We start from the raw sequence: 13607 nt of genomic DNA, 5'->3' as shown, positions 1-13607 counted from the left end.
ATCAACACTTCAATAGATAAGCATATGAGCTGTATCAACACTTCGATGGGAGAGCATATGAGCTGCATCCTCGTGTTCATCCCCCATCTCCACTTAACCATTAATCGGTTTAGAGGTACATCCCCCATCTTCCCCTAAACCGTGGAGTACATCCCCCATCTCCTCCCATACACAAGTAATGCATATAAACACAGAATCACATACGCAATCAATCAATACATAAAATTAATGTATTCTATCAGCCGTCTACACCTAATGCATATAAACACATTGGTCACATGCATAATCCACAGATACATAAAGTTAATGTATTCTATCAACCGTCATACTCTATGACACATCCAATTGATTAGTTTTAGTTTGCCTAATCATCATGCATTGTCTACAACAATCAACACTACCCTCCACCGGTAGCCCAAAACAATTATTTCTAAGTAGGAAATAAATGCACAAATAGATAATATATCAATATTCAAACTAGATGAGCAATAACATGTTCAACTACACTCTTTAGTCCTATACATTCCCGATTTCAACATTCTCAATTCAATTTCTCGTTTTCTTCAATTAATTATATGCATTAATTAATTAAACAAATTAGGATAAACTACCATAATTCACAAAACAACCCTAAGGTTCCATTTCCATCAATGTCCCAACATAAATCTCATTTCTCTGTGCTTAATCATGCATATAGGTTTATATATTTTAAACCCCAACTTTTGTAAAATTACACAAAGGCCCCAAACTTTCTCAAAATTTCCCAACAAACCCCCAACATATCAAAATGCGAAAATTTAAAGACAAAGCTCATAAGATGGAGTAGGTTATCCCTACCTCAAATAATGGGACCCAACGAAGGAGGTGAAGAAACGGAAATGCTCCAAATCCCGAAATTTTCAGATTAAAAGATAGCCCTCGACGATCAACACAACTTTTGTAAAGGCCCAAGGTGAGAAAATAACTCCTACTAGATCAATCCTAAGAGATAAGTTAGGGTTTTAGTGAGAGGAACTCTCAAACTAGCTTTTTGGAAAAGTAAGAGAGAGAAAGGATGTTGAAAAGTGAACAAAAAAGTCGGATCTCGGCTTTATATAAAAGTCACCCCGCTCGAGGGCCAAACTCCCCGCTCGAGCGTCAAACTCCCCGATCCCCGCTCGAGCGTCCAATTCCTCGCTCGAGCGGCAGATGCACGTTCCCAAAACTTTTACAGACATGGTTCCCGCTCGAGCGTCAAACTCCCCGCTCGAGCATCAGACACAAACTCCCGCTCGAGCGGCCAATCCTCTGCTCGAGCGTCTACCACTGCAGACGAAATACTGGATGGGTGATTTCCCCGCTCGAGCGCCAACAACCCCGCTCGAGCGGACAGACATCAATAGAATCCCGCTCGGGCGTCAAAAGCGCAGCTCGAGCGGAGAGACCAAAAACTGGGCGAAGATTTTACATTTTAAAACACAACCAACTTATTCCCAACTTGCCCAACACGACTCAAAGTTCGAACACAAAGAGGAAGGGATGGAAAGAGGATAAGACAACGGCACCCTTACGAAACCGAATTCCGGATTATATTTAAACACGAAAGGGAAAGCCGGGATCGCTATAACCTCCCCCCCTTAAAGAATTTCGTCCCCGAAATTTAAGGATGCGCCAAAACATAAGGCCAATTGATCACAGAGCATTCAACAACCGAGCCCCAAGGAAAGAAATTACTTTCAAAACAAACCTCCGACTCACTCTACCAAGGAAGAGACTAACCAAGGGAACACATTCTAAACAACACCACCTTAGGTGCGCAAGCCTCAACAAACCAAACCTCCCCCGAAACAATTCACCAATAATCGACTAGTGCTTCAAGCTAAGTCACTACTCAACAACATGATTAAAGCAAATCTTAAAATAGATAATACGAAAACATTTTCTTGTTCGAGAGACATTTCCCAAAGATGTTTAAATTTTCAACGTTAACGTTCCGGAATAAATCCTGCATTTTTCATTCGAAAACTTAAAAGCTTTGTAAACATTTTTCATAAATACGGTGTTACCCAAAACACAGAGTCATCCACAGTTCATCTGCCAAAAAGATTTATCTGGAATTCTTTAGAATCTTTGAATTAGATCAACTCTTCAACAATGCCCTTAGATGGCCCTAACACTGGGAAAAATTTTGTTCTCCATTTCTTTTCAAAACAGCTCTAACCACAACCATCACTCACGCAGTGATGCCACAACCGACACAGGATATAACATTTCTATAATGGTAGTTAATAGAAATAACAACAGTACTAACAGCACATAAGGTATAAGAGCACATCTCATCTCAACAATACCCCCTTGAATACACAAATGATACACATCTCAGTGCTGTATCAATAACAAACCAAATATCATACATACATACATAATGTATAAAAAGCCAATCATTCACAATGATCAATCAATACACATACTAGATGTATTATTCCTACCGTCAGCTTCAACGACAAAACATGTTCGATTAGTGTAGACACCCCATTTTTGACCGTCCTCAAGACTTGGACGTCACCGTTTGAACACTCGGTGATTATCCATGTTTGTGCTCGTTTGGAGTTCCCAGAGGCCTCGGCTCGCGCGCCTTGCCTCAGGATCTCCGAACTCGACCGTTAAGTGTCTGGTTTTGCACCAAACACTTGCATCTTGCCTTAGAGGGGCAGGGTGGGGCTTGTAGACCATCCCCACCCATCACCGGCAGTGGCTAGATGCCACCGGCTGGTTTTTGCTGCCACCGGCAATATAGTTTGCCGGCCGGCACTCTTTGTTGCCGGTCCGCACTATTTTGTGCCGGTCGGCACTTTGTTTGGCCAAGATAGCATTTTTTGCCGGCCGATTGCTGTTCATCTGCTTTTGCAGATATTTTTGGACAGCTGTATTGCTTTTGCTCCCCTCCATACACGTGTATGGAGGGATCTCCCTCTTGCAAAGCTTGTCTTGTAAGCTTTACAAGAGGCATATAGAGAGAAGCTCTCTCTAAGGCAAAGGAGAGAAGCCTTTAGACATTTTTGAGGAGAGAAGACAGAGGAGAGCTCTGGTTTTCTAGGGTTAGGGTTAGACATACACAACCTATCTCTCTTTTCCTCTCATTTTGCATACTAGGTGTTTTGTGTCTCATTATTGCACACAAACACCTAGTGTTTCACCTTCCTCTTGGAGCTGAGGTTCTAAAGAGTGTGTTTTGAAGTTTTGGTCTTGGATTCAAGCTCAAGGAGGCCATTGGAGCATCTTTGTTGAAGAAGGCATCAAGGGTGAGAAACTAGTCCATTTTTCCCCCTTTTTTGCATCAATTTTCTACTAGTCTTAGAGCTGTTTTTGTGATTATTGTATAACATAAAAAAGTTCTATTTTAAGCCCTCTTTATTGTTTATTAAGAGTGTTTTGTTGTTTGAGGGTTGTTGACCACCCTTAGGCCTCAAAAGGCCTCATTTTCAGCCATTTTGTGCTAGCTCCGGGATTTTGGTGTTGAGGTCTCTTCACCACTGAAATCTTGAGGGATTTCAGTGGTGAAGATGATGCTTTGAAGTCCCAAGAAGGAGAGGGCCACCCCCTCTCCTTGTTGTCCTTGAAAAGGGCATATTTTGGCCTCTTAAGGAAGCCTATGCTTGAGTGTGTGTTGACCATGTTTGGTTTGTTTTTCATGCTTATATATCCATGATATAACATGATTTAAAGTTGGTTTTGGAACTCCATGCATGTTTAGCATAGTTGCCTTGTAATGCCATGTTTATGCCTTAATGTGCCTTAGGTTGTTAGCCTTAGTTGGAGCATGTTTTAGGCTTGCATTTGTGAAGTTTATGTGCTTATTTTGCCATGTTTTAGCTCTGTCTATAGTCGTTTGGGTTGATCTTTGCATGCATTATATAGCTCATTTGTATTTGGGCTTGTTGGCCTTGAGTATGTGCATGTGTAGCATGCCATCTTTGCATTGTTTTGGTGATTTGGGATCATTCTACATGCTATTTCAGTCCTATTTCCATGCTTGTTGGATTGCCTTGCATGTCTCTTTAATGCTTTGAAAGCATGTGTTGCAATGCTCCATGTTTTGACCATGGTGCATGCCTTTGTATTTGGGCCATTTAGATGCCATCTAAGTAGTCCTTTAGCTTTGTTTTAACATGCTAAACCTCTGATTTTGGTCCTTCTATGCATGCCATGTTTGGTCATGTTAAGTGTAGTTCAATGCCTTATTGATTTGCTTTGAACACTTGGACTATTCGTTGCATGTTTTGGCTTGATTTTGTTGCTTGGTTTGGCACCATCCTAACATGATTTCAATACTCATGTTGCATGCTAACTTGTCCATGTTTCCTTCTTTCAAGTGTGCTTGAATGTTGTTTGATTTATGCTTAAGTGTTGGTCCTTATGTGCATGTGTGTGTGCATGCCATTTAGCCCTCACCTTTTAGCACAATGGCTACTGTTTTAGGCCTATTTTAGAGCTGCCTAATTCATGTTTAAGTCCATCTTTGCACTCATTTGTATTGCCATATGCATGCTTGTATGCTTGCATGAGTTAATTGCCATGCCATGTTGCATTCCTAGCTTGTATGCCTAGGTTGCATTGCATTTTGCATGCACGCCTTGTTCCTTGAATTGGTGATAGGAATAGGGCCTAATTTGTTTGATTGGTTTGCATGCATTTGAAATCAAAGTTGCATACTTGGTTCCTTGGGCCATCATGCATGGAGATGTGTGATTGGTGGTCCGAGAACCGAGGCACATGTCCCTTTGAGTCATTACAATGATAAGAGACATGTTTGGTGCATACATGCCTTGAAATATGCTGCCATGCCTTGTTTTGCCCTCTGTTGCTGTGAGTTGCAGGTTCAGCAGGAATACTCTGCCGACCGGTAGTTTAATGTGCCGACCGGCACAATTTTCTCTGCCGACAGCTTCAACTTTGTGCCGTTGGCCATACAACACTGCCGGTGGAAATTTCATCTAGCCGGTGATGATCCCCTCTGTCCAAGGATGTAGTCCTGAGGTTTTGACAACCTCCAGAGGAAGAAAGGAAGGAAAACAGAGGCAGCTTGCGCATGGTGGCACGCCTCCCGAGGCGTTTTCCCGCTTTATTTAATTTATTCAATTTGTTGATTAAATTAGTTAATTTGTAATGTTAATTAGCTCGCGTAGTTAATTAATTTGTAATATTTATCCAGTCCCTCCGAGTGAGGGTAAATCTGTAATAAGTGTGTGTGGGTGGTGTGTATGTCTTCCAACCCCACTTCTTTCTTCCCTTTTACTTACCCGCTTTAATGGTTAGTATTAGGGCACGTTTAATTTAGCATACCTTATGCTATGCATGTGTGCATCCATGCATTTGTATTGCATGCATTAGGCTCGGTACATCACGCTAACTGCATCAGTACTTCAATTCAAAAATTGAATATGTGTTAATTGTGCATTTTCACATGACATGTTTAGGATTAGCCGAGCCTATCTTAGCGACATTTTGTATGCGATGCATTAGGCACTTAACATGGACTTGGATCATGCATGTTTGCTAACAAGTTCTTGGTTTTGGCATGGAGTACTATGTAAGTATTTTAATGCTTTAGCATATCGCATGAGTGTGAATGTTGCCATGACAGCATGCTTAACATGTGAATAAGAACACGTAAAGTTTTCAAAAATGGATATCACGGTTAGTAGAGGCCGGTCTTCGGACCGGGCGAAAGGGGGTGCTCATAGCTGACCTTCCCCGATCGTACCCAAGCTCCCGAGCCGAGACAACTCCGGTGATGACGGACACGTGGCCTTCGGCACCGAGTCAGGGTTTCCTAAATTCCCCCATTTTAAAATATTTAGGTGGCGACTCTGTATCTGGCAAAGCAGTCCATGTTTGGCACTACTTTTTCAAAAATCTGTTTCTCAAAACGATTTGCCAGATTTGGACTCTTTGGTTCAGATTAAGAACCGTGACACAAATTGAGTCCGAACTGTAGCACGAGGCCTCCCACGCGGGCGCTGTTACAGTTTCTGGCGACTCTGCTGGGGATTTTTAGAGAGTTTGACTCGAACTCGTGATATCCTATTTTGACTTCATTTATGTGTTTCTTTGCATTGCATGTGCATTGGTGCGCCTAGGAACACAGTGTTTGCCATCTGCCATTCCTGAACGGTTTGCCGAAGGCTTGTCTTGTCAAGGCATGTCCATAAGGCTGACCGGCTATGGGCTCTGACAGTATGGGAACACAAACCCCGGTTTTACCAGGGCACCCCTTTTTGACCATTCGACCTAGTGCATATTCGGATCCGTAGTGACCATTCCAAACTAGGACAGGTTGCTTACCCGATGCTAAGTTGTTTGAAACCGCTGTGTGCGTAGTGAAACCCTAGTTCCTGACAAAATAGGACAGGGAAACCCTACCCCAACATAGGGGTGTTTTGTTCTCTTTACTTGTTATGTGCTTTTAGAGTGTTGCTCTACAGGAACGCACATGTCAGTTTGCAAGTTTGAGTATCAAACCTGGGGACACCAGTATCAGTATCAGTTGTGAGAATCAGTTATCCGCGGGTATCGGTTCAGTTTTCGGGAACAGTGACTTCTGGGAACAGTGATCAACAGTAGGGTACAATTGTTTGGCTACACCCGTGTTTGATCAGTTTGGGCTGAAATGCTGTCTGTTTCTCTTTCAGTTCAGAGAGTTGTAGAGTTGATACAGAACAACCAGTGTCTCCCTTTGCTGAGGCAGGATTTATGGCGGCACAAAGTTCAGAAGAAATTGTGGTTATGGCAGCTGTATCGGAGCAGGGAACCGCTCCGCAAAGTGAAGCCAGCATCAGTATGTCACACCCGCCCAGGATGCCCGTTGTGCACCCAGTCTGGGCTCCCCAGTTATACCAGGCTCGTGAGCCCACCACCTTCGAATTGATGGGGATGATAGGCGATCTCCAAAGGTCTATGGTAGACCTCGCCTATGGAATGTCGGCTTCACCGCCAGCGGCACCGTATGCCGGGAATTTTGTACCACAGGAGCCCCCGCTACTGGGGCGGATTGTGACAGAGCTCAGCCAACCAGAGGTGGCTTCCGGCTATAGCCACGACATGCCAACACCAACCCAGACCCTTGATCAGGCTGAGGCCAAAGGAAAGGACAAGGCAAAGATAGACGCCGACCCCATTGAGCAACTGCTGTGGGCAGTCGAGGCTTTGAAGGCCAGAGGGATGAACAAGCAACAAACATCTGCAATAGTGACCAAAGCTGTAGATGATGCTTTCCCTGCTCCAACCAAGGGCAGTTCAAGCCAGACAGAAAACCGGGATGGGCCCCGTCATGCCCAGACAATTCCAGTAGCTCCCAACCCTGCACCGGGGAAGGTTCAAAAAGCCAAGGCAGCGCCAGCTGATCCTTTCGCCAGCGCATCTGGCAAGAATCCTCAAAATACAAAGTACCTGCCCCGAGGGCGCAGGGTCTTTCACGACCTCCACATGCCTTTGTCTAGGGCATTGCTGATATTGGCGAAAAATGGGCATCTTAAGCCTTTGGAGTCCCGGCCACTCCCGAAGAATCTCCCCGCCACTCATGATGCTACCTTGTACTGCGCGTACCATCAACAGTCCGGTCACAGTACCGATGGATGTTCCCGCCTTCGTCATGAAGTGCAGGATTTGATTGATAAAAAGGTTATCCTACCACCCACCTCAGGCAAGCCCGTCACCACTCAGTTGCTGGATTTCGAGGGCTCAGATACTGCGAGTATGTAAAGTGGACCGCCTGCGGGCAACATTTGGTACATTTTTTTGATGAAGCGTCTGGCACGCATTTTTGAGCATCGGTGAGACCGAGTTTTGTAAATCCTGGCTCGGATGTCGAGTCAGTCTTTTGTTTTTGAGTCTGTCTCTTTGTCTTGAGTCAGTCTTTTTTTGCTTAAGGGTCTGTCTGGTTGTATCGAGTCAGTCCCCGTTGTATATAATACCTGGTGATTCTGGGGTTGTTGCCTCGAACACTACTTTGTTTTGTAATTATTATCTGTTTTTGTCTTGAGTCTGTTTCTGCCGAGGGGCCAGTTGCACCAACAGAGCCGATTGAAACAGCTGTTGCTATCTCAACCTTCATGCTTGCTTTCAGCATAAGGACCAGAGAATTTGAATGGGCTGACAGTACATCTCGCCCGCTCTCCTGTGTGCCCAAACTCATTGCATTAACCTAAATTTTTTTCAAAAAAAACAAACTTTTGAACACTGCGGTGATGAAAACGAAGAGGAAGGAATTCCTCGGGTTTTGCAAAATTTTGATCATTTCGAGAGAAAGAGAGGCGTGCTAAGCCTTTTTATGAATGAAATCATGCTTGTCGGCGTGAGTACTGAGAAGGACCCTGGCCTGATCCAGATTGGTTCCGCACTATCTTCGGCGCGAGCAATTCGTCGCTTTCTTAAAAACTTTCAAAAACAAATGTTTTACGCGGCCCGGCGAAGACTTGTGTGGAATCCCTCTTGAGGTCGCGCAGCCTAGGATCGCTCTCAACCTCAAGATTCAACCTATTTGTTTTCCGAGTTTGAACCCGTTCAGAACGTTCAGAAAGTTCAACGGACAAACGCCATGAAAGGCCCGTGTGGCCAGTTTTGAGGTAGCTTTCGATCAAGAAGCATCAAGGCCGAATCAGAAGGAGTAGATCTCGCCGGAAGAAGCTCGTAGAGTAGCCCTGATGGATTCTCCGCAAATCAATGCAACAGCCGTTCTCCTAGACACAGAGAGGCTTCAATTTCAAAAAACCATTTGGCATGGATTTGCTACACTTTTACCCTTTGAGAGGCTCGCTGGGCCGAAAACCCGGAAGGGCGGCCCAGGCAAAAGTTAGAGCAAGAGAAAAATACAAAAAAAAGAGAAAAATACAAAAAGAAAGATTGAGAAAAAAGAAAGAAAAAAAAGAAAGAGAAAAAGAAATAGAAAATGAAAAGAAGCTCGCAAGGTCGAAAACCCGCATTGGGCGCCTTGGCAAAAGTGAGAGCCTAAAAAAGTGAAGGTTAAAATACCCGAGTGGACCTTAACCGGAACTACGTGAGGCTTGATTCCCATGTTTGGGATACGTAGGCAACTTCATCATGAAGTCCAGCCCCCAACGCTTTCATAAGCATCTCAGTCCATGCAATGGTTTCAATTTGATTCCAAAGTCCAGTCGCCAACGCTCCCAAGGCGACTGTGTCCATATATGTGTTGTGACCGTCTTCGTCATCGCTGAGTCTGAGAGTTCGGCCACCGCCAATGAAGACTGTCTGCGGATTGCTGCGGCACCATCCCAAACAAGGGGCAACTTTCCGTTGCCACGAGCCGTCGTGAGACGCCATTCAAACTAGGGGCAACTTTCCGTTGCCTCCCACTCCCTTCAAACCAGGGGCAATTTTCCATTGCCTCCGAACCAAGGTTGCGCATCTCGAAGAGTAAGTTCCATGCTTGTTAAGCATCAGCTGTTTGAAAAATAGTTTTTGAAAATTTTTACTAAGGTTGACTATTTTCTCGAAAACTATTCCATTTTCCAAAACTGGACCATTGTCTTGGACCCAAAAAAGGAAAATTTTCAGTGCTTGCGGCCTGACTCGCACGCTTTTCAAATCAAAAATTGAACAAGTACGTTAATTCGACTCTCATTTTGATCAAAACCGTTTTGTTAGAAAGCAAAAACGAAAAAATGGTTAAAATGATGAACTAGGGGCATAGTTGAGCCAGGCGTTCTGTCTTACCCCGGTCATCGACGTACTTGCCAGAAGAGCGCTCTACCCGTCAGAAGAAATAGCTGTGAGCTAACGATGTTGAGCATGAACCCACAACTTCCTATTCATCCATCATTCACCCCGGGGAGGGATGAAAAATGAGAGATTGAAGAATAGAGAGGTGTAAGTTGAGAGAAAAGTGAGGAAAAGGGTTTTGAGAGAAAATCCGAGCTTGAGAGTCGAGTGATGCGAGAATCACAAATGAGAAAGGGTGGGAAACAATACCCAGATTGAACTGGCTCCTCGTGGTCCGAGGTCTCCCATCTTCGTTTACGCGTCTGTGTGTCATGTCTCTTTCATTTGACGGTCTCGTCTTTTGTTTTGAGTCTCTCCCGAGCGTGTCTCGTTGTGTTTAGGTCGTGTACCTCTTCGTTTGAGTCCTCCCCGCTGTGTTCAGTTGTAGGCTCGATATCCCGGTCTGAAAAACCCTCATTCGATTTCGAAAATCGCTTATGCTCAGAATGCAGTGCCATTCTCTACATTTGAGCGTGTTTCGACTCCAACCGGTTCCACTTTTGAGGTCCGTCCTGACAGATTGGGCCGTTTGTTCAGAATTTGCTGTGTGCAGAATGAACCGAATGCTGTGTTATGGACTGTATGCAGATTAATCCCCAACAGAGTAAGGGCTGTGTGTTCAAGAATCAGGCAGTGGGTTGCTTGGGTTGTTTTGGCTGTTGGCTGTTTAAGTTATCTGATTATTACAGTGCAAGTGTTCAATTTTCAGATAACCAATCAATTTCGTTTACATTGAGGTGTAACATGATGAGATGCGATGCAATGGATGAAATGTGTAAATGTAAACACTTTTTCAGATAAAAAGTCTGTTTCATTTACTTAGCTTTTCAAATGTACAAGTTTTGGAAACAAAAATCTGCCTGCGGCAGTACAAGGTAATCTATCTACCAACCAAAAAGAAAAGTACAAAGAAAGAAAGAAAAGATAGCAAAAATCTGCATCTGTGCCGAGCACTCCAAGGGCTGTCAGTCCGTCCTAGTCCTCTTCCTGGACGAGGGTCCAGGAGCATCATCAGCGTCGTCGTCAGAGCCCGAGCTAGAATCGCCTCCGGTCTCCTCCTCCGATGACCCTCCCTCCGCCTCTGACTCCTCGTCGTCGTCATCGTCCGGGACTGGAGCTCGCGAGCTACTCCCGACGTGAGTACGCCCTCCCCTGGTACGGGGAAATATCCTGCCCTCCTCATCTCTCTCCCGAGCAGGGACAGCAGGTCTAGCTGGAGCACCTCCTGCCATGGGAATCTGGAAAGGAGGCTGAAAAGTTCACGAAAAGGGAAATGCATCAGTATACCGTGAGCAGTTTAGCAATGCAGAATGCAGTGTGTGAGTACAATGTATGAATGCCGTGAGCAGTTTATCAGTGCAGAATGCAGTATATGAGTACAGTATGAGAATGCCGTGAGCAGTTTATCAGTACAGAGTGCAGTGCAGAATGCAGTGTATGCAGTGTTCAGATACTGTGAGATCAGTGTATCAGGTGTTGTGCCGTGCATCAGATTATGTAAAGCAGTGAATGAATGGTTTGAGGCCAGTGTCAGAAGGACATACCGGTATGCTGTAGACGGCCAAGAGGTCAAATGTCCGCTGGAGCATCCACATCATCGAGGCATTCATCGCCAACGACTGACGGGTGTACTCAGAAGAAGCCTGCAAAGGTATCAGATGTATTAGTATTCTGTGGAATATCAAGTAAACTGAAATGAATAACTGTACGAAATGCAGTAGAACATACCGGCGGTAAGTCGGGGATGTCAATGAACTCGTGACCAGCCGGTGGAGGGGCGAAGGGGATCTGATAGGTTGACCCACCCTGCCCCTGGAAAGTCAGTACAGCAGGCAGGGCAGGCCAGCCAGCTCCTCGTCCTCCCCGCACTCTACCCCTGCCACGGACCCGGGCCCTCCTCGGAGATCCAGCCCCTGCTCCCTCTCCGGCCCCAGCCGCCGATGCTACAGGCCTGGCTCCCTCTCCTCGACGGCCGCTCAACGGTCGCATCAGGTACGTCCGCACGTACTCCTGATAGTCTCCAGTGCCTCGAAAGCCGGCCTCCTCCCAGCCGATGGAGTAATCATCCAGCTGCTCAGCGGTAAGCCCCTCGGTCTCCCTCATCTCTGCAGGAGGGTGAGCCGGGACTATCTGCTCAGGTAACCCGCGGGTCTGGCGTAGAAAACACTCCCCCAGGTACCAAGCCCGACAGACCGGACCCTCAAGCAAAATCCGGAAACGCGAGGTCTCCTCAGCACCAGGGAACCGACCCCGCATCGCCGACGGCAAGGAGGCCCATGGCCGCCATGTGATCTGAAAGTGACAGACAGTTTGTTATCTACTGTTATTGAAACATGCAGTGGGAAAGCGAAGCTAAATGAACTGAAAGTAAAGCATACCTCGGCCGGGGTGATGGTGTCAAAATATCGGCGGAAGAAGCCAAATGTCTCCCGTGGTCGCCGGGTGCATCTCCCGTCGAAGCGACTCGAGAACGGGACAGCCGGAGGAGGCTCCGCAACTGGCACGGGAGCAAGCCTGGGAAAGTAGGCATAAACCCACAGCTGCAAAACAGATGTCAGTATGACCATCAGATAAAGCAGGATATACAGAATAAAGCAGAAATGGCAGAGCCGTGTGTTGTGCAGTGTATTGTGTACAGAGTGTACAGTGTGAGCAGTGTGCAGTCAATGTAAAGCAGAATGTATGTGTGTGCCGTGTGTACAATATACAGTGAGTGTAAAGCAGACCGCAGTGTGTGCAGTGTACAGAGTACAGAGAATATCGAGACAGAAATGAAAAGCGGAGAAGGAATGTACCTCCCAAGCCCGCCAGTAGCCTCCAAGCAGCTGGCCGCTGCCGCGAGAAGCCGAGCTCATATAGCCGTACAGGGTGGCCAGAGCAGCGCCGCCCCAATCGTAGTGCAAGATGTCCCGGACGTCCACCAGTGCGCTGAGAAGGCAGAGAGGTACGGTGTTCGCCCGGTCGGCGAAGATGGTAGTCCCGAACAGGAACATGAGGAAGCCGCGAGCATACCTCTCCTCGTCCTCTGGGGTCATCTGCACCTCCTCCAATACGGGCTGGACCCTGAACTGTGCCTCGAACCAGGAGTATCGGACGAAGCCTGGACGAGCTAGCGGTGGCGCCTCCCCCAGTAAATGGACCTGAGCGGCGGTCCACTCATCCATGTCTGTGTCGAAAGGGATCGGATCCCCCCCTACCCCAATGCCTGTGAGCATCGAGAAGTCATAAGGGGTCATCGTCATGTCCCCTGCAGCAGAAAAATGGAAAGAATCGGTGGTGTCCCACCACCTCTCCGCCAAAGCAGCAAGGAGAGGTCTGCATGTGGAGAGCCTAGAGAGCCCTCGGCAGAAGGTGCCGAAGCCCGCTCGGTCCACGATGTGCTGGACCGCATCAGGGAGCTCGTCATACCACTCCCGAGCACCAGTATTCCCATACCCGCGAATGGTATGGGAACCCTCCTACAAACAGAAAATGACAATTGCAAGACAACATTCAAAACGCAGTTTTGAAAGGACAGATATGGCATGTATGCAAGTTTGTCAGATTCAGGCAAATACCGGGTGCCGGTGTGCTTACAGTGAAATACGTGTGCTGTGTCAGCGTGTTTGAGTGTTTCAGAACAGATGTGGCATGTATGCAAGTTTGACAGATTCACACAAATACTGGGTACCAGTGTGTATGCAGTAGAATACAGTGTGTGCCGTGTGTTTGGGTGATTCAGGACTAGTGCAGTGTGTGTGCATGTGTCAGTCTCAAGCAGATATCAGTTGTATGTATGTTTACAGTCAACTACGGTCTACGGCATATCAGATTTCAGCAATTAAAGAATACAGCTAACTATGGCAGTT

The 13607-nt window shown here is 46.2% G+C and overlaps 1 protein-coding gene and 1 long non-coding RNA gene across 2 annotated transcripts; both read right to left on the bottom strand.

Moving 5' to 3' along the window:
• Window positions 1-2212: 2212 nt before the first annotated feature.
• LOC145792017 (uncharacterized) lies at window positions 2213-11816 on the bottom strand. The gene is made up of 4 exons (XM_082872495.1): window positions 11488-11816; window positions 11304-11402; window positions 10753-11009; window positions 2213-2252 (listed from the first exon to the last, which is right to left on the bottom strand). Exons 1-4 carry the CDS (start codon window positions 11746-11748, stop codon window positions 2213-2215), a joined length of 657 nt encoding a protein of 218 aa, XP_082728621.1. The 5' UTR covers window positions 11749-11816.
• Window positions 11817-11831: 15 nt separating this feature from the next.
• Window positions 11832-12882, bottom strand: LOC145790332 (uncharacterized). Its single transcript, XR_014329013.1, has 3 exons — window positions 12555-12882; window positions 12138-12299; window positions 11832-12051 (listed from the first exon to the last, which is right to left on the bottom strand). It is a non-coding gene; the product is annotated as an uncharacterized LOC145790332 (long non-coding RNA).
• Between the last annotated feature and the right edge of the window lie 725 nt (window positions 12883-13607).

This window comes from Camellia sinensis, chromosome 5 (genome assembly GCF_055761805.1).
Source record: "Camellia sinensis isolate YWXY chromosome 5, ASM5576180v1, whole genome shotgun sequence".
NCBI lineage: Eukaryota > Viridiplantae > Streptophyta > Magnoliopsida > Ericales > Theaceae > Camellia > Camellia sinensis.
Note: the sequence above shows the minus strand (reverse complement) of the source record. Positions and strands in the feature narration are given on the sequence as shown.

Coding starts and splice junctions, on each gene's coding strand:
- LOC145792017 (XM_082872495.1), bottom strand. CDS start 11,748: ATGCGACCGTTGAGCGGCCGTCGAGGAGAGGGAGCCAGGCCTGTAGCA. Junction 11,010..11,303: donor TGGCCGTCTACAGCATACCG/GTATGTCCTTCT, acceptor TGAACTTTTCAG/CCTCCTTTCCAGATTCCCAT. Junction 2,253..10,752: donor GATGATGCTCCTGGACCCTC/GTCCAGGAAGAG, acceptor CTACCATTATAG/AAATGTTATATCCTGTGTCG.